Here is a 23,221-nt window from a genome sequence, read left to right on the forward strand (position 1 = left end):
GGGGTGGGGAGAACCGGTGCGGCCCGGCCCGGAACCGCCTCCGCCGGTGCTCGTTCCGCCGCGCTGAGGGCTGGGAAATACTTTCCTTCCATCCGGTTTAACGGCAGAGGTCCCCGGGCTGGAAGGGGCCGGGGCCGGTAAACCCTCCCCGGGCGCCAGCTGGTTTTCTGTTAATGAGCCTTTTTGCTGAGGAAACACCTCCCGGTGCCGCGTGGGTTCAGGTTATTTCAAATATCCTCCGCTCGCGGTCCCTGAGTGCCCCGGGGTCTGTTATATGCTGGCAGACACCCACGCGTGTGCCAGGCTGCTTCAGGGTCTGCCTGCTCCCGTCTGCCCGTGCCTGGTGAACAGCAGTGTCTTCTCATCCCCAAGCTTCATCCCCAAGATCAGGGGAAACCTCCCAGGTAGTATGTGATAGCGAGAATATAAAATACTCTGTTGCTTCACCTGTGCTTATGGTTCAGCTCTGGAATAGGGGGAATAGGGTCACAGCACCTCGGTATGTAATTTTTTTTTTTGGCATCTGCTTCCAGGAAGAGGAAGAAAAGCGGTCTCTCGCTGGAGCCAGATGAGAAAGAGGAAGAAAAGGCCCCACAGAATGAGGAGGAAGAGGAAGTGGATAATATAGAACAGGTGGAAAGAAACAGAGAAGAAGAAGAAAAAAAGAAAGAGGATGCTCTTTGGGCCAGTTTCCTTAGTGATGTGGGACAGAAACCCAGAGCGGTGGCTGCCACGCAAGTGACACAAGCTAAGAAGGTAACGGAGGCCTGGGCCTTCGCCCAAGGAGTGTGGGAAGGGCCTGAAGCTTTAGAGCACAGAGTGTCATTTCTAGCTGGTACCAAATATTAGAGCTGGGAAGAGGCTGGGTTCACCCCTGCCCCATCTGTTTGGAAGCCTGGAGCCCCATCATGGGGCAAACCAAGCTCCTGGTTCGCTTCCAGCTGGGGAGGTCTGTGATCTGATGCTGCTGCTTTCAGAGCTGCTCGTCAGCGTCTCGGAGTGTGCCCCAGAGCCCTGCTGGCATCTCCTCTTGGTCCTGGATTGTGACATAGGAGCAGCACAGTGGGCTTCGGTCTGAGCTGTGTTTGTGGACACAGCCCTGTCCTGAGGCTTGTGCCTGTCCTGATGCTCAGAACATGGAGACTCTGTGTGTGTGTGAGGGGAAACAGAGGAGACCTGTGCTGACATCTCTGGGCCTTGCCCTTAGTCTTCGTCCAGTGGAGGGGTCTGGAAGATGATGCATGTTGGCATGGATGTTTGTAACAAGAATGAATCTAGCTTTCTCTAGTTTCCTTTATAAACCCTATTAACGTGCTCTTGCTTTCTGTCTGCAGAGGTTTTCTGGAGAGAGAATTCTGTGTGTAATCAGCTGGTTAAAAGGATTTGGTTCTTAATAAAACCAAATGCATGTATTTCCCTTGCAGAACCTTTCACATGGAAGGTGGTAGAAGGGAAGAAGCTACCAAAGCTCATTCTCTGTTGCTAGAATTGTCTTTTTTTTTTTTCTGGGCAGTCAGACAAAAAAGTACTTTGTAACAAAAGTCTGGGCTCTTGAGTTGGTGTTGCCTGGCCAGTACAGTTCTCAGTGTGTGAAACTTCTTTCTATGACTGTTGGAAGGTTGCAGAACTTGCTTACAGCTTTTAGAGGAAGAGTTCTTTTTGTCTGAGCCCTCCTGCTTGTCTCCACCTCAGTTGAAGCTGGCTGAGCAGCTGAGATGGTTACAGGTAGAATTAGAGAGAAGAAGAGAGGAAAAGTTCTCTTCTGAGCAATTCTACTTTTATGGGCAGATCGCTAAAACATGACTGTTTTTTGGAAGTTCCTCCATAGCCTGGAATAATTTATGGAGAGATGCAGTTCCTCTGTTGTCTTTGTGAATTTCTTAATTTGGATTTAAGTTGTCTGCTTGAAGATCTCTGCAGTGTGTGTTTGATTTAGAGAAAGAATTTTGGGTTTCATTTTGATTATTTGTAGAGTCCTTGGCTCTTTTATGTACGCTGTTAAAAGCTGTAGTTATGACTGAGTAAATGAAGAGGTGCTGTTGACAAATTGCTTGATAAAGATATTTCCCTCTCAGACTAAGTAGATGTTATTAACAAGCAGCTTAATATCTTCAGGGTTCTCTGTGAAGATCAGCCTTGCTTCTCCTGCTGATGGGTTGTGTTGTTCTATATTCTTGAGTAAAAATAAACATACTTCAGTGTAATCCACCTTGGCAGCTTTACTGCCTGGTGGTGCTTAGTTTGGGAGAACTGAGTGTTCAGGCTTTTGCTTGCTGTGTGAACCACACAGTGTGTTCTTGCTTCTTCCTCCATTTCATTACAATTTCACTTCTTTTTTTGGGTCTTTTGTCATCCTTAGGCTCCAATGAGAGCCTGAAACCAAAGCAAGGAATTTCCTTCTTGTGGCAGGGGTGTTTTTTTCCTTTTTCTCATCCATGGGTGACTTGCTTTGACCAGCCAGCCTAAATTGCAGTGCTACCTGAGCTCTGTGTAGGGTCCTTGGCCCCCTGGAGTGATAATTTGGCTTGGCTCCACAAATGCATTGTTTTGCTCTTTCCTGTGTTTCACAGGCTGAAGAAGAAAAGAGCGGGAAGAAGCTTCAGGAGAAACCAAAAGAGTCTGAGAAGCCAAAAGATTCAGGAAAAGTGACAATCACCAAAGTGTTTGATTTCGCTGGTGAGGAAGTCAGGTAAGCTGGCAGGTGTGATGTGTCTGCTGCGGGCTCAGAGCAAATTGGGTGCCGCTCTGCTGCTGGCAGGCTGGAGATGTGCTGTGAAGCATGGTGTATCTTCTCCTTTTTCCTTCACACTTGTTTTTTTGATCATGGGCACAGACAGACCTCAAGGAAAACGAAGCCAGGATTTTTCTGCCTGAGGGCTGCAGAGAATCCCTATACGCAGACCTCAATCTTTGCTCAGCTTCAAAATATGCCTGTAAATTCACATCGGCTTCCCCGTCTGGGCAGTGTTTGAAATGATTGGCAAAGCTGCCTGGTGGCACTGCCACTGTGAAGGTGGAGACAAGGAGAGAACCACATATGGCCCCACAGGGATGACAGTGATGTATTTTATTCCTTCGGTCTAGTCCAAGTCCTGTCTGGGGGCAGGACGTTTGCTGGCACTTTCCCGGGTGATGTGCACAACCCACCACAAAGATCTGCAGACAGTATGAGGTGTTTTGCCGAACAGACTAATAGCTGAGTGCTTTTACCTCTGAAAGAGCTGCCTCAAAGGTGGTGGGCTAGGTAAAAATCATCCTTGAGGCTGAGTTTGGCTTGCAAGATGCCCCTCGGGATGTGGTGCACAAAGGGGCGAGTGTAAGACCAGAACTGAGGGGCCTGGGTGAACGCACTTGAAATGGGAATGCCCTGTGACCTTGTGGTTATTACCATGGTGTATTTAACATGTAGCTGGTTTTGTCAGATGGGAATTTCACCTGTATTTTGTGTGACAGCAGAGGGCAGCAGTTCCCAGCAGTAACAACCGCGCTGCCTAAATCTGGAGGAGGAAGCCGAGAGGGTTTTCCGCTGCTCTTGCTTTTCATGTCAGCACTGCTGCCTGAGCTGTTTGAAAAATCTGAGGAGAGCCGTGAGTCACAGCAGTGACTTTCCTATTTCCCTGCACAATCCAGGCTGTAGGAACATTCATGTGTGAAATGGCAAAGAACTGTACACCTGCAGCTTTTCTGAGAGAGTGTCTAACATACCCTTTCTCCGAAGGAAAGGCTAGCTCTTTCCCCTGGACAGATAAAAATCTGTAGCAGAATTACAGACAGAATTTTGTCTTCTGATGCATGCTCCTCTCCTCAGAACCCACCTTGTTTGTCCCCGATTTTCCTGTTTTTTTTTTTTTTTTCTGGTTCCAATGCAATGCCCTACCAGGTGAGAGCAGCTGAAGCTCTGGGGTGGCAGGGCAGTCATACAAAAGCCTCGTTGGGTTCTGACGTATCATCAGATGGCATATGGCAAAACTGCCTTCCTGGCGCTTTGGGGTCGCGTGAAATCGGCATGCAGTCTTCGGTGAAGTCTGGACATGTCTGTCTGTGTGGTGTAGGCGAGTGTCATGTCCTAACAGGAGTGCAGAAGTGTGTCACGTAAAGGAGGGGGTTGATTGCAGGGAAACTTGCCTTGGAGGCTTAACTTCAGAACATGAGTCTTCCACTTGTGCAAAAAAATGTTTTTTGTGCAGTTTTTTGTTAGGTATAGGACCCTTTGAAGTAGGGAGCTAGTGAACATGCCTGCCTTGAAGCTTCTTGTTTACCTGTCTATGAAAAGAAGCCCCCGATAATGCTGATTTAAGCATGGAATTACTCAGATGTTGGTCTGATTCTGGCATTGTCAATTTTGCGTGGTGGTTACAGAGTAGCTTTACCAGTGGTGCTCTTGCTTTTATTGGTAGTATGAGTTGGAGGGGTTGGGGAATCTTTCTCTGTCCTTCAAAAAGTGGCTTGCCTTATGTGAGCAGAATTTGTCCAGGGCTCCTAAGATGCTGAGTTTGTGCTTTTGACATCACTGTCTCATCTGTAGGGTTTTTTTTAATAGCTGTAGTAAGAAGTTTCCAAGTTAGATAAAGGCATGTTTTTCTGCACCAGTTGCTTTTCTGGGGTCCTTTGTACTGCTCTGTACTGTTTCCCTTGGGGAACAGCAAAAGAATTGATAAAAGTTTCTACTAAATTTTGATCAAATAGGCAGGAGCTGGAGCTGGAGCCTGGGTGACAATGAGATTGCAATCCTGCAAACCACCAAGGCTACTGTATTTTTTGTTTACAGCAGCTGCTGTATCAAGAGGTTACAGAGCCAGCAACAGAAAGTTTGCAGCGAGGTCTGGACGACTGTCTTTTGCTGGTGCCAGAGTTACAACATGCTACTTTCTTTAGATCTTTGATAACAGAAAAATCCTTCAATGCTTTTTGCCCCCTTGATTTTTGTGATATTCAAAGCTCAAGCTTTTGTGTTGTCGGCTACATCTTGCATCTCTAAATGTGCTACGCTGTTAGCTGTGGAGTTACAACATAAGGAATGTGTAAGGAGGATAATGTAAGGAGTTATCCTTAGTTACAGCTCCTGGTACTTTCCTGTAGCGGCAGCAGGTGAGGGCCAGAGGGCTGCTTTTTCTTTAGAATAGCAGGAGGTTGTCTTTGCACAACCCTAGTGCTGCAAATGCTCTGAATACCAAACACTGGCTTCCTTGCCTGGGGAAGCAGCTGGCAAATCGTTGGTTACAAAGGCCAACACATGGTAGTTGTGTGTGTGCGTTTCTGGACTGAAAGATCTGAAATGAGAGAGCTGTCGCTGTTGCTTTCCTTTTTAAATGGTTTGAGGCTACTTTCGAGTGTTGCTCTTTTGAAAGCTTGGGAAGAATTTACATTAGTATTTAAGCACCGGTAGATTCAGGGCACAAATTTCATCAGTCTGCTTGTTGAAGCTCTTAACAGAAGATCATTTAGCCCTGATCTCATGTTGCAGAACAATTTATTTTCTCCTGTAAGGAGATGGTATAATCTCTCTTGCATGTTTGAAGCAGCAGCAGAAGTCTCTTGAAAAAAGTCTCCAGCTACAGGGCTAGACTAGAATAGTGAAGGACCTTCCTCTTCAAGCTGTCAGCTCCCCTGTAGGTTAGTGTTGCACTCAGTGTCCGTTTTGATTAGCCTGTGCTTGTATCGGTTGCTAATGCTGAACTTTAGGTTCAGAGTATTACTAGTTACCAAATAAAGAATTAAATATAGTGCCTTTTAGTTTTATAAGATACATGATTTAGTATTACCTTGTTAAACCAAAGCTGATGAATCTTCGAACTAGAAACAGTCTTTAACCGATTTGTGTCTTTTCCAGTTATGACGACTCTGTCTGATTTTCATTCCTCCCTGGTGTTAAATAGATGAGGAGCAGCAGGTGACTGTCACCCAAGTGGCTGTAATTGTGGGCTGTGGGAGCAATTTGCAGAGGCAGTTCACCATCTACATAGAAGTTCAAGTAATTTCTCACTAGCAGAGGAGATTGAAACGCCTTTGAGGCCTCTGGTTTATGAACTTGCCTCACAATGCAGGACGCGTGGTTGCATTAATAGGGAATCGCGTCCCTGGTGCAAAGGTTTATCCACTGCAAAATGGGATTGCTGTATGAAGAGCCTTGTTTTCTCTCTGGCAGTCCAAACTACTGTGGTCCTTGGCTTTCTTTAAACCACTGCTGTGCTCAGCATATCAAAATGGTTCTTCTCTGCTCCTTCCATGAGAATTGACTTTGTCCAGGACTGCGGCAGAAGGCAGCTCATGTGCGTGGAGCTGGCCCAGCCCCGTGGTGTCAGCCGTGGTCAGCATGACAGTGTGTGAGGGAAGAGAAACGTGGGGCCACGGAATGCTAGCAAGAGGAGGTTTTAGTCTAAAAACATCTTCTGTGAACCTTCACTTGGCTTGTGGGAGGCCAAACGGCGCTGAGAGGAGTAATGGCGCCTGGCTTAGGTGCTGATTCAGGAACGAGCGGCTGTGTTCATACACTGCAAATGCCAGGTGAAGGACTGGAAACTCGGAGCTTTGTGTTTCTGTGCGTGTGTGCTTCCTTGGTGTGATTTAAATCCAACACTCAGGTTATTCTTTGGGTGGGAATGCTTTCCGGGTACTGCAGAGTTGCCATGCTGTTGTGTCGTGTTGTGTTGTGCAAAACTGAGGCTTGTGCTGCTTCAGTGACCCTCGGCCCCCTCCCCACCTGCACGAACAAAGCAGCCAAGCCAAAGGAAGGCCACAGTAGAGCTCCACTCTCCATCTCTCACTGGCAAGAGCCTTGCTCTTTTCCTGAAATCTGTCCAGGCGCTCCTGTCACAGCTCCCTTTACCTTCCCCCAAGGCTGCCTTCTCCAGGATTGCTGGTTTTTGGAGTCCAGAACAACTCCCAGCAGGCTGGGCGATGGCCTCAGCACCGTGGTCCCTTCCAGCCCAGCCCTCACTGCCAGTAGGTAGCTAACTTCTTGGAGGCAGTTGCTTCTGACTCCTGGAGGACTTGTGGATTAGGTTTTGCATTAACATTTGAGCTTTTTTTCTTGAGCTTCTTCACTGTGCTTGCACACTCTGAACCTGTTTCTTTCAGCACTCTCACGCGTCTGGCAGGTGTTCCTGTGATGTGAGTAATTCTTGGCTTCTCGCCACATCGGGGGCCAGAGTTGTCATGCAAGCTGCATGGCTGCTGGCAGCGTGCTGGGCCTGGATCCATGTAGAAATGTTTTAGGAAGAGGTTTCAAGATCTCCTCTCCACATCTGCAGTGTGTGCTCCCTTCTGCTGTCTAGATGCTGGGGTGAGTGCAAAGATCCAGCCGGTACTTTCTTGCGTGCTGCGTGTCTTCCTCCTGCTGAGCACTGATAAATGCCAAAGGCATCGTTCTTACTGATATGTCAGAAATTGCTAGACCACAGAGCCCTGAACCTGAAGCATTTATAGCCAGGAAGCTAGGGGTTTACTGTGGACCTTGCGTAACAGGTAAACGTTTGTCCAGTGAACTCTTTGATTATTTTCATATTTGAAGGCTGAGCAGATGGGTGAGATTTCGCTGAGTTTGACTGAAGCCCATCTTTTCAGGTTGAGCTCGGTAATCTTTATCTGCCTGTTTCCTGATTAATTCAGGCTGCTTTTGAAAGTATTCTTCAGTGTTTGCCTGATTAAAGCTTACTGTTTCTTTGAAACTCAGTGCTGGAATGCCCATGTTTGGTGGGGCAGCAAACCCTGCGCAGTGCTCTCACTGGGAGAGCTCTCAGCTTAAATTCACAGCCGTGAAAATCACCTGACTTATGGTGGTCTTTTTTTCTTGTTCCAGGAGACAGATGATAACCCAGTTCCACGGATATTGTTGGCTTCTATAGATTGCTTTTAGGTGGGCTTTAATAAGGCGTTTAGTCCAGAGGTATATACAAAGGAGCAGAAAGCTCTCTGATGTGTTTGAAGTCCTTGAAGCCTTTAGGAATGTAAAGAGGGAAAATCCTTAGCTTTCCTTCAGAACTTTCTGTCCGTGTATCTCAAAGCACTTTTTAAAGAAGTGCTGTTATTCCCCACTTGGGAATATGAGAACTGAGGCATGCTGGAGTTGATGACATCTGCTGATTCACCGGGGCTCCTGGATCTCGATACCCAGGGATCCAAGCTTCACTCGTGCGCTGCATGTACCAAATAAAACCAGGAAGGGCCGGGTGCCAAACATACCGGACAATAAGCAGCGTCATGCTGAGTATGGGACTTGCTGCTGGATATAATGAGTACTTAGAAGTTCATACAGTTTCGTAGAAGGAACTGGGCAAACTCATGTCAGAAAAATTTGTCGGGGCTGTTCTACGTGAGACATGAACTCCATCTCTGGATACGGGCTCCCTGCTGTTGACTCTTGTAGGAGACCAGATTTATGACTTAGAATAGCCTCTGGTTCTGGTCCGGTGCAGTATGACTGCTTTTATTTGTGTGTCCACCATGCTGTGAGGAAATAAGTTGTGCTGGCTGTGTGTGCTGAGCAGAGCTGAGAGGGGGGAGCTTGGTTAGGGAAGATGATGGTTCACAGTGCGGCTGTTGCATCTTAAAAGCAAAATACAAAGCTTTAAAGAGATACATAAAGTAACCGATTAATAACCAAATAGTTATAAAGTGAAATCATTGTAGTGATTACTGGGGTTTATACTGGCTGAGGTTGGTATATCAGAATGGTTTAGGTTGGAAGGGACCTTTAAAGATCGAGTTCCAACCCCCCTGCCATGGGCAGGGACACCTTCCACTAGCCCAGGTTGCTCAAAGCCTTCACCTGCCACAGCTGAAGTGTGGGGTGAAAGAGAATCCAGTTTTCATCTGTTGCTGTTTGTAAATGGTTATCATCTAGGATGTTCCTGGAAAAAAAATTCATTACTCATTCTGTGTTGCTGCTTCGCAGGTTTTCAGCCTACCCTTACCTTAAGGATTCAAAAAAAAAAAACTGTTCAGAGGAGATTGTTCTTAAGTTGGAACTTAAGGACTTTAACCTGGACCTTAAGTCAGGACCAGGATCAGTAGGTTTTGGTGGTGAAATTCATGACCTTTTGAGCAGGAGGAGCAAAGGTGAAGTGAGGTGGCTGAGGGCAGGATCTTGTCAACAGGGTTGCCTGTGCTAGTAAAAGCCCTTTCTCGACCAGTAGGGTGGATCTTTGTACAACACATCCTTTAACTTAGGCCTGGCTGAGTGGGGTGGTGAGGTCTCAGCCTGGTCTGTGTCATTAGCTGGGCTGCTGGACTGCTCACCTTGGTGAGCTGCTCAGGAGAGCTGTGCAGAGCTGGCTAAGGACTGATTTATTCCCTCGCGGCGAGGAGAAGTGCTGACCTGTGCGCAGCAGAGCTGAGCTCACCATACACTCTGCAGCTGTACAGTGCTGCTTCTTGGGGATTTCTTGATGCTGCCTCTCATTACTGAAATACAGGTTTTCTTTTTTTAATCTTAGCTCATCTGTGTGCTTGTTGAATAGAGGAATGGCACCCATGTCCTAAACTGCTCACTGTCTCTAACCCCAGATCTGCTCTCCTCTTCCAGAACTTACACCCCTTGATCCTGACCCTTTTCAGGAGAGAGTGGGTGGAAATGGCTGCAGGAGAAGCAGATGAGAACAGCTCGAGCTTTCCAAAGTCCTTGTTCAGCCTCTGGTTTCCTTCTTGGTGGCTGTAATGTCCTTCCTGTTCCTTATGTGACAACTGAGACTGACCAAATGTGACAAAGTTGGGAAACAAAGGGGATGTAAGCCAAGGAGTTTGGGAGACTACCTCTGATTTTATTGCTTTGCTTTGAAGCCAGTTAAGGTAGCTGTCTGAGCAAGACCCTCTGCTTCTTCCTGGCAAGCACTGGGCAGGAGCGGGGAGAATGCTGAGACTGATAGAGCTAAGGTATTGGAAGGGGAAAAAAGAGCAGGGAATTGACTCCCACAAGTCTCAGGATTCAGAGCTGGCACAGAGAGCAATTTTAAAAACATGTACTTTTCCATCTGCGGTCTCGGCAGGGCTCAGTCAGATGTGTTAGGCTAATTAGCACTGAGAGAACATGTAAGACCATTAACTCTCTCCTTACCGTGTGATGCTTTTCAGGAAATTCAGCAGATGAATAATAGCGAGGTATTGGCAGCATACTCACAGTTCTTGCTGGATGTGAATCTTGGTCATCTGTTTTGTGCTCATGGGGTTTTGGGCAATTCTGAGTGAAGGACAGTTGTGAAAGGTCAGTAGTTTGGGTGTGCATCTCGTGTTATGCTGTAGGTAATCTGGTGCATCCCGGCTCTAGGCTGATTCATGTGTGACATGGTCTATACAGGCTTTTTTTACAAAAGCCTTTGCCGTGTTGCTTGTATGTGTGAGTGAGAAGGCAAGGGAGCATGACCAAAATCTGTGTCCTGAAGTCTTCTCTGAGGAAAGCCCTGCCTTTTTTCCAGGTGCATAGCAAGCGATACACAGCTTCCACCAGATGAGGTAAACAGGTGTTGTCAGATTAGATACGGAAGACAATGAACAGAGGAAGAAACCACTCGTATTCTGGTGTGCTTTTTGCAATGGCTTTGACTGGCAGTAGCAAGGAAGTGTTAGGAAAAGTCAGACAAATGAATTTCAGTAGCGCCTTGAAAAGCTGCTCCAAAGCCCAGCCTCTCTGAGGACTTTTGTTTCGTGTTGATGACTGGTGATGTTAGATGTTCTTAGGGTTTTATTCTCAGTCCCACTTGGCTAAGGGCTTCTAGAGAAATTAATTCGAGACACTTTCCAGTGACACACCACTTCCTCAATGGGACTTGCACAGTGCAAAAACGTTGACTTTTAAAATTTTTCTAGAAATTTAATCTGAGCAGTAGGAGCCTGGGGATGATGCTTTGGGACCACAAGACAAATCAAGCCACCCAGAATTACATGGAATATCAATGTGACTGCTGTATAGAGGTGGCAGTCTAAAAAGTGACAGGTTGCTTTTCTTCAGACAAGCACCAAAATGCTGATCTTGATATGATGGAGTGTAGGTAGCAGCCTGCTCCTATCCTTATGCTGTTGTTATTCTTAGAGGTCAGAGGATGACATGGTTATCCACAGTTTAGATTGGCATTTTCCAATTTAAAAACCAGCTATTCTTTTTTTTTTTTTTTTTGTAAGTCAGTAAGTGAAAATGTTACCTTTCAAAAGAATGAAAGGGTCTCAAGGGCACGTTTTGATAACCTTTCCTCTGTGTGCATCCATTCCCTGCTGCTTCTGGATTTCCTTGGGGAATCCTCATGGTGTACAACGCTGATTGGCACGGCTGTGGCCCAGAGGTGAGGTCATGAAGTGTGAGCAGGAGCTGTGTTGTGGGCTGCTTCACCCGCTGGACATTTCCCTTGCTCAAAGGCAGCTGCAGAGATCAGAACTTCATCAGCTGTGTGGCAGACCTAGCAGAACTCTAAGCCAGAGCACTGGCTTCTGAAGTAAATCGTGTTATGGTTTGCTTAATGTGCTTCAAGAAGGGGAATGGCCTCGCGAACAGCTCTTGTGCAGGATTTTAATTCGGAGATGTGCAGAAGGCTTCTGCTTAGGTGAGGAAACTGAAGCCCAGAGGGGCTGTGACTTGGAAAGCGTTACACGGCAGTGCCAGCTCTGTCCAGGGTGCTATCTGGCACTCACCAACATGTTGACTCCTGTCGTCTTCCTTTATCTTACCATGCTTTTGAAATACCAAAGTGACTGAGCAGATGTCCTCCTGAAAGTCATCTTGTGCTTCCAGTATGGCTCGATGCTTTTAGGGCAATGATGTGTGCTGGTTTCATTTGTGCATTTTGGCTGGTAATCAGTGGGATGGAGAAGGCTCAGCTGGGATCTCCAAAGGTGGGAGGAGTCTCAACGCATCTCCAAAATGATGGTTTGACCTCCAGATTAATTTGGGCATTTTTAGGGCTTTCAAACCTGTGGTATCTGGCGCTGCATCAGCTTTGGGAACTGGATGACCAGCTGCGTTCTCCCACTGTCAGGTTCTTCCAAGTGTTTTCTTGTGTTGTGCATAGTTAGCGGGGAAATGTTTAAGAACCCCACCCTTCCCCAGCAGATAAGGGAGGAGACGTTGTTTCTGTACCTGGGTCTCGGACAACTTCCCGACTTGTAAAAATCTGGAGGCAGAAGGTGCTTAGTGACCTGTTCAGGTCTCACAGGGGCTCTTTTGCTATTACTAAGGGGGTCTTTCATCCTTCTGTTGATGCCTTCATTGCAGGAGCCTCAGATCCAGTCCCAGCATTTTGCTGCTTGCCATGCTTCCCTTGCTTCCAAGCTGCTGCCTCATTCCTGGCAGCTCCAGGCTCGGGAAGAGGCTTTTGATGTCTGAGATGCTGGCAGAGCCTGCTCTGCAGCCCCTGGGCCTGGGGTTTCCCCAGCCGGAAAGTGCAGCTTGCGAGATGGATATTTTTTTTTTTTTTTCTTCTGTAACTAAGAGACTCTGAAGCAGGAGGGTTTCTGTGTTAGCCTGAAGGGCAGGCAAAGCTGTTCTCTGCCTTACAATCTCATTAACACATTACAAACCGAGTCAAGCTTAGTCTGGCCTTTTCCCCACAGGGATGCTTTTGCTTTGTAATGTGTGCTGGCTCCTGTTGCGATCTGTGTAACCTTCATGTCCGGTGTTCATAGCCGTAAGTGAATTCTGAACTCCTGGCTCTTGAGACCTATGCTACTCCTTACCTTGGCAAGCAAGGAGAGTTGTGGGCTTGCAGGGATCTCTCTTGCTTTCAATGTCCTTGCAAGTTGCGGTGAACAGGGTCAGAGGACTGTCGTACATCACATATACAGCACCTGCACCTGTTCACCTGGATTGCTCAACTCGGTGGTGTGTTCCATAGTTTGAAGTTAATTCTTTTGGGAGGTACAAACAGAAATGATGGGACGCCTCAAAGACTGAAGTGCAAATGGCGTGTCTTGATTTTGAGGCAGTGTGATTGGGCTGGCCAAGAGAATAGTCCAAAGAAGCAAGCAGAGACCTGGTGCTTGGGGATACTTAAAACTGGGATGGATAAAGCATCAGGCAACAGGGAGGTGAAGCCCTGTGGCCTGGCTGTGGGTCAGCTACTCCAGACAGCTGTGCTTGATGGACTCTACCTATTGCAAGCCCCAGCAGGAGCTCGGAAACTGGAGCAGTGCTTCCCTTTGGATTTAGAGAGCTTCTGGTGGAAGCAGAAGCCCAAAAGGGGCCTGACAGCTTGGTCAGCATCTCGGATGGCAGCACTGTCCGTATGTTTTCTTTATGTCTGTCACAGAGTCTTTGTCATACAGGAGATGATGGAAAATCGGCTGTTTCCTTCAGGGTGTACAAGGTTAGGACGTGGATGTCCAAAAGCACTTTTGATGCATTATTGATGTTAAAATGCCATTCATCTCTGCTTGTTTTCAGTGGAATTGGTTTGAGGTGCAGCTTGGGCAGACTGCTTGGATAGCAGCGCGTGCCTGCTGCGAGGAGCAGCACCAGGCAGGCAGCTTGGCCCTCAGCTGACTCCAGGAGAGCTCTCATCAGATCTGTTTCTTTTTAAAAACCAGCCAGCAGCTTCTGTGCAGATAGGCAGCCCACAAAATTATCAGTCACTCCAGCCTGGTCTTGTCTGCCTTGCTTCAAGGAATAGGCTCCGTTTCCCAGGGAATGGCTTCTCCCACCTGGTTTGAAGAGTGAGGTTTGGAAAATGCTGATTTTTATCTGAGAGGGAGAAAACTAATGTTTTACTTTGAAATTAGAAAAGTTATGGGGACCTGTTAATTTTATTTCTGTTTGCTTTACACTAGGTAGTCCAGCATAAAATAAATACATAGTGTGTAGGCAGATGTGGCCTGGAGGCTTCCTCTCCTGGAAGGTGCTGAACATGTGCACTCCTGCAGCTTCAGGATCTTGCAGGCTGGAGCACCTGCTCTGGTGCAGTGCATCTGTCTGTGGAAGGCACCCAGAACATGGCAGCTCAAGCACACGAGTCCACAGAAAAAATATTTAGACAAAATATTCCTCTTGACTCCGAAGGGATTAGATTTTTTACAGAGCCCTGTAGATGAGTGTTGCTTGCTCCTCAAGTGATCATTCCAGAAAGCTGGAGAACTACTTAATGAGACCAGGCACAGCTGGGGAATATTGAACAAGGATAATTAGCCTCATTTTCCCCTGCCTTGGTCTGTGATTCCCCAGAGCTAACAACATTAAGATTGTGTGGAAAGTTTTATAATTGTGTCAGGTCTAAACTGGGGCAGGTTTCCCAAGTGAGGACTGAGTGTCCTGAGTATGAGGGGTACAGAGCTGGCACTTTGCAGAGCTTCCACTCTTGCTCTCCCTTTCAGAGATCAGGGGAGATGGAGCTGGGAAGATAGTTAATATCTCTAACTGCAGGAGCACAAAGGTACCAAGTCCCCTTATGCCCAGATACTAACATATGTTTTCTCAGCCTGATGTGCAGCAGGATTCTGATGAGGAGAGTGCAACTTACACCTGGGTGTAAGTTGGAGGGATTTTGGCACTTGGGATGTGTAGGGTTGCTATTACACTGCAGACTATGGACAGAAGCCTGCAAGCCTTCCTGATGTGGCTCTTTGTCTTTCCCAGCTTTGCCTATCCTGCCTCTGAGACCTTGCCTCCTTTTCCCCTCCTTGCAAGGACGTGGCTCTGCTCATGCACTTGTGTAAAGGCTCTTAGGGCACCTTGCTGCTCACTGCTGATCTGGGCACTTTCCTGACACACCGCACCCTTGGCATCCCTTCTGTTAGTACTGTTTCTTGCAAACAGGACTGGCTTTGGCTGTGCTAGAGTAGAGGCACCTGACATCTGCACTGGGGTGAATCCCGGGGTGTGGGTGTTGTGCTGGGCCATGGTAGCAGGAGTGGGATGATGGGGATGGATTGGGCCCCTCCTCTTCACACCTGGTAACTTTGCACCTGGTGTAAAGACCAGAACACAGGAGAAAAGTGGGTGTATTAGACTTACTCTGCCACTGCACTGAAGCATGAAAATTTGGTTTTAAGCCCCTCTTGCAGATGAGCTGTGTGAATGCAGTGCTCATTTTAGCCTGTATTCCTGCTCCTTTTAGCTGCTTCTGTGGCTAAGGTCACTGCTGGGAGCAGATCAGACTTGTTCTTAAATTAGGATGCTATAGTTCCGTACTGTGAGTGCTTTGTGGAGCGACTTCTGGGACAGCCCGTGACAGCATGTGCATTGTCTTTGTGTGGTTTGGTGCCCAGCATACATAACTGGGGCCTTTTCCATGCACAGAGGTTGCAGCAGCTCAGTTGGGAAATGTAAAGGGAAGGGTGACCAAGTTCTTTGGTGGAAGCTGGAAGTAATGTACCCACAGCTGGGCACCAAAGCAGCAGGCGGGGTGGGTATGGGTACGCTTACACGCTTGGGTACTGCTTTGAGCTTGGTTCAGAGATGGAGGGTCCTAAGGAGGACATCTCTAAGTGTTAGAGGCACTTCGTGATCTAGTTTCTCGTGTGTTTTCCTTAGAATAACTTTTAAATATGGAAGACTTTTCTGTTTTACAGTTGCACATCACCTTGTACAGTAGTGTCATCTGTGCTCCCAGGCTCTAGCATGGTCCAAAAAATTAATAACTCTTATACATTTTGGAAGTCTTATTATGCAATTGAATAGCATAGCACTGTAATGAAATCTTTATGGGAAAGTGATGAGAGTGGGTTTGTGTGTCAATTACAGGGTCTGCAAGTAGGAGAGACACCAGCTACTGGTTTTATTGCTGACAATATACTTGTGTTCATGTTTATTCCTAGATTACAATGTGTGAATAGCATCCCAGTAAACAGTCAGGCAAATAGTTATTTATCAAGTATTTAAAAGTGAAAGGTCTTGTAATTTTCCTTAGTAATGACTGTGATTTCTTCCAGCTGGATTAATGGCTCCCATTTCTCCCTGTGAAGAACAAGAAGTGTTTTGGTTTCTACGTGGAGAGTTATTGTCTCCCATAATAATACAGACCAGAGGATTATTCTCCTTCCTGGCCTGAGATGGGGGAAAGGTTGAAATGTGCAAAACCTCAATTAATACCTTGTAAAGCCCTTTAATATTCTTTTGTCGTTCCTGTTGGAGTGGTCCAGGAGTTGCAGCTGGCATCAGCCCAGCAGCAGCCTGCCTCAGAGCTGCTTTTGTTTCAGTTTCTGAGGCAATCAGTGGGTCTTATGATGGAATTGCCTTGAAAGGTCACTTTTAATGACATTTCTGATGTGTTCCTCTGTCCCCAGCTGGGCAGTCCTGGTGGAACAGGTTGCCCACAGCTTAGCAGCTGAGTTGCTACAGCAGGCAACTTCAAAAAAATACTCTAGAGCAGCTGCTGGCAGGCCAAAGGGGCAAAAAAATAGAACAAAGTGTTGTATTCTGTGCCCAGTCACTGCTCCTGGTACCCTGAGGTAGTGGAGAAAGCAAGATCAAAGCGTCAGTAATCCCTTGGTAGTGAGCCCACCTGTGTCCCTGGGTGGCAAAGGGATTGCTTTGGTGCCGAAGGGGCTGTCATTGAAGGGCTGTGCCAGGCCCTCCCTGCGCACGATGGCCAGGGGCCTCAGCAGCTGGAGGTTTCTCTTTTCTCACCCTTTCTGGGACTGACCACCTTCCTGCTCCCAGAGCTGTGCTGGCAGTGCTGGTCCAGCCATAGCGTGCTGACTCTGACTGCAGGGTGGCAAATCCCTGGAGCCGTTTTTGATGCCTGTCTTAGGTTCGTGCCTTCCTTTACCTCAGCGAGTGGGACGGATGTCGTTCAGTTTTGTCTCTGGGTTGGAGAAGACTGAAGGTAGCCGTGAGGTCAAGCCCAAAGAGCCCTGTGTTCAGATCCTAGCGGTGCCACAGGCTTTGAAGACCCGTTCCCCATGGTGCGTGTCCAGATCCTGTAAGCTGTTGAACTGCCGGATTCCTGGAGGTCTGTGGGAGCTGAACTGAGCTGTCATCTCGTAGCACAACAAGCAGAGTTAACGTCCAGGCATGCTCTCTGCGACCTCTGCTTCCTTTCCCAACCCCTGCCACCTCTTGGTCCTCTCTCTTCAAGTCCCAGGAGCGTGCAGGGTTTAACGGCTAGGATCTAACCCAGGAGCAGGTCCTGTGGCTGGCTCAACACCAGTGCAGAGGGGATTTATTTTCCAGGGTGTGTGGTTTTTATGCTACACCTCTGAAAATCCTGCGTGCTTGAGGTCTGCCTGATGTTTCTCACGACAGCACATGTGCTGGGGGTGGACCCTGATGGCACAAGAGTGCAGCGGGGTGACAGGAGGAGGGGGACTGTGCCGGGAGCCAGCGCTGCAGAGTGCAGGAGAAATGGTGCTGGGGACAGAGCCGGCTCTCTGGATGCTGTTTGAAAATAAATAGGCTGTGTGATTGTGTTAATCTGAACCCAGCCCTCGTGGTTGCAGGGGGAGCTCTGAGGGGAGTTCTGGCTAATTGCTGCGTGAAGACACAGAGTTTATTCTGTTGAAGAAGATCCATGGATGTAGAGTAATGTCTGAGTGCTGCAGGATGTGCCCATTGTTGCTGAGGGCTCTAGCTGTGGCTGGATGGTGTGTTTGGGATGTCCTAAGTTGTGATGATGCTGTAGAAAGGCTTTTGTTTTTTCCTGAGCTGCTTTTCCCCTTTTCCCACCCCACTCCTTTCCAATCTGATCAGCGAACACTTCTAAATATTAATAATGTGGGATTTGTCTCTATCCACATGACTGCCGCTGGTTTGAAAGGCATGTGACAGTGCAGGGGGGGAAACGGGGTTAATCTCCTCCTGCGCTGGCAGAACAAGGCTGGGCAGGAGGTGTTACAGCACAAGAATTTATTCTTATTTCTGAATGTGCCTTTTCCACTGTATTTGCAGTCTGTGGAGAAGGAAGAGCAACAGTTTCCCTTCCTGCTTCAGATGCTGATTCACTGTCAGGACGGGGACGTGCATGCACTGGTTCTGTGCAAGTGGGATTTCAGGTCACTGAGGCCTCTGGGCTTAACAAATAACTCCACAGCCCTTTCCTCGCCGCCAGCCCAGCAGCAGTCTAGCTGAGTTTGCAGCTCCTGGGGCTTCTCCATCCTCATCCAGAGCCCTGCAGCCAGTTTCCACGTGGAGGTTGCAGAGTTACTACCCCGGCTGAATGCTTTGGTGCCTGACTCCCTCTGCAACAGCCGTTGGCTTGCATGGGTAGGAGGCAAGCAGCAATTAGCCTGACTTGTAACCAGGGCAGATCCTGTGAGCCACGAGGCTTTCAGCCTCTCATTGTCACGTGCTCCAGACCAGGGACAAGCCTGCCCACCCGTGCTGGCAGCAGATGAAGCCAGAGGGAGGGATGGAGGAGCGTGCCTTCGGGGCTAGGGTCACCCTGCCTCTGTGCCCAGAGACCTGCAGGGCTCCCGACGTGCTCACAGGCTTGTGCTCCAAGGGAGCAAAATGGTTAGCTTGGCAAACCGGGGCAACCTCATGAAGGGCTACTGAGAGCGTGCAAAGCTGTTGCTGGAGGCAGGTCATTGTAAATGAGGGGGCTGAAGTGGCTGGGGTTTTCTAACAATTAATTATTGAGTGGTTTTCTAGAGATTCTTTCTCATGTTTGTAATTCATTCCCTGCTGTAGGTGCCATATTGATTTATAATTTTTTGAAGTTCAATATTTTGCACCCTCAGGGCCTCAAACAGAAAGTAACTAGAAAACGAGAGCAAATTTCTGCGTTCTGCTTTGTCAGAGCTTTCTCTCCCGTTCCCCATCCCCGGCGCCAGTTTCCGTGCTCTGGTTTGGGTTGCAGATGTTGCCAAGCCCGTGTGCCGTGGGTGGCAGAACAGCTGTGGCAGAAGAGCTGCCTCACTGACCAACAAATGAGGAAATTAAGAGCCTGGAATTGCCCCCGGTGACCCGAGCAGAGCATTTAGTAGCTGCTAGTGAGGCAGGCCTGTTTGAATGAATAAGCATTCCTGTTTGTTTGAAGAAAAAAACCACAACCCTCCTCCCCCCGCTCTAATTAGCTACTCTTTTCCTTTTTTCTGCCATGAATATAGAGGGTTTGTCACCAGAATGAAATCTTAACAAGATGCAAGTTCTTCAGGTTGCAGCGGAGGGAGGGGATCTCTGTGCAGGTGGTATGGGGACTCCTGTACCTGTTTTCTGTGTTTCCTTGCTGGATCTTTGGTTTTGCTGTTGGGAGTACAGCTCTTCCTTACCCTCTGCTTTGTCTCTTTTCTTCTAACAGAGTGACTAAAGAAGTGGACTCGACCTCAAAAGAAGCTAAATCTTTTCTGAAGCAGCAAGAGAAATGGCAGTCGGCAGCTCCAGCTTCCCTCCCGACCGTCTCTGGGTGAGTCTGTGGTTTCCCTGCCCAGGTACAGATCCTAAGTGAGAAAGACAGCACTCAAGCCGATAATACTGGCTCTGCAGTATTTAAGCTAATGGCTATTTGATTTCTGCAGGATTTCAGTGGGAGCAAGACTAGGCCTGGAAGGATTTGGGGTGGAGGGGAAGCGGGGGAATCAACCCATGAGTCCCAGTGACTCACTTTGTACATTCAGGCTTGAATTTCTCAATCCTCATAAATCATTCATCCTAGTAAGGAACTATTGTTTTGATTAGCTTGAGCAGCCTGATGAAACTGCAGGTAGCCAAGGAACATGCCTGAGATTGCCTGCAGTTCCTTTGGAAGGTGCTTCTCAGGACCATGAAAAGCCATGACAAGCTGGGCCTCTTACCAGCTTTCGGGGAGCATTTAAATGAGAGATGCTTTTGACTCGTTGTTCTCTAGTATCATTTCAGTGTGGATTTGTCACTTTCTGTTCAAGCTCTACCACCTAATTCTGAGATTATCATAATGCTTGTCAAAGATACTAAGAGGTCAGGTCCCCTGTGCATCTGATGTGCCCACTCTGTGGTTCTTGATGAGCTTGGGAGATCACCCGCTCCTCGGGAATAGAGGAGATGCTTCTGTGTTCCAGCAATGATTTTTATTTAAGGAAGTCATTTGCATTTTTATTTGAAAGACATAAGCTGCGTACGATTTGGTCACATAGAAACAAGACCCATCAAATAAATATGTTGTCCTTCCCATCTGCTGAAGGGCAATTCTCCAGTGTGAGTTAAGGCTGCCTTTTCCTGGGATAGGCTGTATTCAGTTGCTGCAGCTGGATTGTCACTCCTTTTTCCAGCTAAGTGTTGCATAGCTTGCAGTTAGATGAGGGTAGTGAAGGCATAGTTTGTGTGTGTGTGTGACTCCTGACAGCTGCTGTTCCCTGAGATGAATGAATGCATAGATGAGCGTGGTCTTGTTGCTGTTGTTCACTCTGCACAAGGGTTCATCCCTGCAGAGCTCGTTAATTGTAACCTAAGTGTTGTGTGCAGGGCTTTGTGCTGGAAAAACTTGCCTTGAGTTGGACTGGCGTTCTTTGTTCAGTCTGGGCGGCCGCAGAGATGGTTCTGGTGGCAGCTGGAGCTAGGGCAGCTCCTTGCCGTGCACACTGTTGGTGGTCCTGTGTCTTCAAACCTGTCTTCTAGTTCCCCCAGCAAATGCTGTGCTGCTCTGAGTGCAAGCAGCTTTGGTAGCCCACTGGGAAAGCCCCACGGGCTGCTCGCCTTCCTGCTTGCTGGGATCCGTGTTTCCTCCTGTACCTTGCTGGCCCGGGGGAGGAGGTGGATGGCCAGTGGACCTGCATCTAGTCATTCCCGAGGTGCATGGTTGCTTGTGCTGGAGCTCTGATCACTCAGGAGAAATAGAGTCCAGTTTGAGTTAATTCTGCTTAAAGTGAAGAATCCACATCAAATATGGAAAAAATGGAATAAAAATCAATATCAGAAATAATGAGTTCAAGGACTCCTTTAACTTTTCACTAGTGTGATTATTTTGGAAGCAGCTTAATTAGGTCGTCGTTCAGCTTGCTGTTGTGTGATGCCCTGCTGACAGTTGCCTGTCCAGAATGTGGGGTAGCCTGGCTGTGGGGAAGGGAGGAGAAAAATACCCTGGGCTTTTATGTCTTGCCTTCCTTCAGAGCAGCAAACCCTGCTGCAGTGCAGCCCTGCGTGCCTTCCCTTTGACAACCTGCTGCGGAATATCCTGGTTGTGTGCAGTGACACTACGGCAGAGGTGTAGCAGTGGTGTTTAGATCAATGTGTGGAACAACCCAGTGCTCTTGAGGGTTTAGCAGGAGACTGTCTAGGTCAGCCTGGCCAGTGTGTGCCCTCTGGGCTGAGAGTGCTCCAGGGAGTTTTCTACCTTGGGATGGTCCCTGAGACTGCCACCAAACACGCTTGCCTTTGGGCTTAGGAGGGTGCTTCCAGCTGGGAAGTCAGCCAGGGTATTTTCAGGTGAGAAGATCGCTAACAGGTTTGCAGTGTTCCTTAAAGCCAGAGGCAAGTCCTTTATGTTAAGAAAATCATAAAGGTCAGGTTTTAGACTTGGAGCCAAGCTATTGTCCAAGCCCTTCTTCGCTGGAGCAAGGAGCCACAAGCCTTTGTGACATGCCAGAGCAGCACCTGGGGACCAATGGAGCCTGGTGTAGCCTGATGCTTCTTTGCTGGTGCCCTTGGACTACTTAAAATACAAATTTTGGGGGAGAGGGTGCATTTCTCCCTTGTGTGTTACAGGAGAGCCCCAGTCTGTGTCAGGATCCCTAGAAGGCACTGAAAAACATGAAATTCAGGATCCTAGACATGCCCGTGGACACCCACTGTGCCATGAGCCATTGTCAGCCCCCAGGAGCTTTCTCAGCTATTTAAAAAAATAAAATTAAAAGAAAAAGAGCCTTGCCCTGTGCACAGGGGATTTGAGCAGCTAAGAGTGGCCTCTCCATCTGGCCTTTCTTTCTTCACCTTGCAAGCAGCTTGCATTATTTCTGGATGCAACCAGCCTACCGTGAATTTATTTAATTTCCCTTCTCTAAACAGGCAGAAGTAATCCAGGAAAGCAGTGGTCTCAAAACCAAACATCCGGTTCCACATCTCCACGCTACAAACCCTTGCAGCCTAACTGGTCCAGGGGAAGGGATGTTTGGGGCTGAAAGTGCATTTCCTGAATGTGTTTAACATCCATACCGGATGTGCTATAAAAAGCTCGATTTGTGCTTGTAAGGGACATGGGGGTGGTTGGAGGAGAATAACTTAAACACTCGGCTGTAATTAAAGCCAGGAGTACAAAACATCCCACCCAGTTCTCTCTGCAGGGTTTGCTAGAAAGGTCAGAAGCCCTTGGTTCCCAGGGATGTGATGGTTTCCCAGCCTTCCCATTATTCCCATCGTGTCCCCCTGTGACACCCAGCAAGGCAGTGGTCTGTTGGCAGTGAGTAGCGGTTGGTTGGAGGGGTTTGGGTTGGTGCTCTCTTCCAGCAATGTTTCCATAGCGCTCGTAGGTTGTGTTGGGCTCTCACTGATGCTGTCACAGGTATCAGATGTGATGAGCGGATCCACTGATCCCTTCTAATTTGCTCTCACAAAAAGCGGGTGTAAGGTTCCCGGCATTCAGAAACAGCCCTCCACCCACCCCGCAAAGCCTCTTGCCTGTCGGGGTGTTTTGGGACCCTATCCTTACTGGGCTCCTGGGCCTTTGGGAGCAGCAAGAGTAGCTCCTGGCTGTAAATGTAAATGACCTGATGGAGGGGTCAGTCAGCTCTGTGGGCATTGCTGGACCTCTGAGAGCTGCTTTCTGCCCCCTCTCCAGGTCAGGCGGGACCTATGAGGTGGGTCCATCATCCTCTGCACTAGTAATCCTGGTTTGCAACACCACTCCATACTCAAAGGATGATGTTAAAGCAAATGAAATCCTCCACGCAGCCTACTACAGGATGACTGTCTTGCGGGTACTGGTGCACGTGGGACTTGAGACACAACAGGGGGGTTGAGCTACAGGCTGGGAAATACCTGCACAGACCCAGGCCCTCGGCGTGAGCGGCTGCAATCTGCCCATCAGTCCTTGCCGCTTGTCAAAGCACAGCGGCGTTGCACAGGGAATGCTGCTGCTGTGGCAGGCTTGAAAATAAGAAAAAAAAATGGTTGGTGGATCTTATTTGAGGATCTCCTCTAGGCAGCTGTCTGTCTCCTCTAGGCAGCTGTCTCTACACAGCCTGAACAAGAGCCAGGAAGAAAAAGGGAGGTTTTTCACTGGCTTTGTTCTTGCCTTTGCTTATTACCAAAACCATTTGTAATTAAACGTGGACTTGCTCACTCAGCCCAGCTGTTGCCTTTCTGTTTGATCCTGCCTGAAATTATAGTGGTGGCTGTGTGACCTCCTGGGCCTTTTCATGCCTTGTAGGCTGGTATAAACAGAGTAAAATTTGCCTTTGA

At 48.1% G+C, this 23,221-nt stretch overlaps 1 protein-coding gene across 1 annotated transcript in view; it reads left to right on the top strand.

Annotated features, from left to right (window-relative positions):
• Window positions 1-533: 533 nt before the first annotated feature.
• The window catches only part of CFDP1 (craniofacial development protein 1), a gene marked incomplete at its 5' end in the record, with an annotated part of 65,053 nt that continues 42,365 nt past the window's right edge, over window positions 534-23,221 (top strand). Inside the window, 3 exons of the mRNA XM_010074346.1 lie at window positions 534-756; window positions 2,571-2,689; window positions 19,152-19,256. Of these exons, the coding sequence (XP_010072648.1) occupies window positions 534-756; window positions 2,571-2,689; window positions 19,152-19,256 (447 nt within the window). The remainder of the gene's footprint in view (window positions 757-2,570; window positions 2,690-19,151; window positions 19,257-23,221) is intronic.

This window comes from Pterocles gutturalis, unplaced genomic scaffold, assembly GCF_000699245.1.
Source record: "Pterocles gutturalis isolate BGI_N339 unplaced genomic scaffold, ASM69924v1 scaffold16997, whole genome shotgun sequence".
Lineage (NCBI taxonomy): Eukaryota > Metazoa > Chordata > Aves > Pterocliformes > Pteroclidae > Pterocles > Pterocles gutturalis.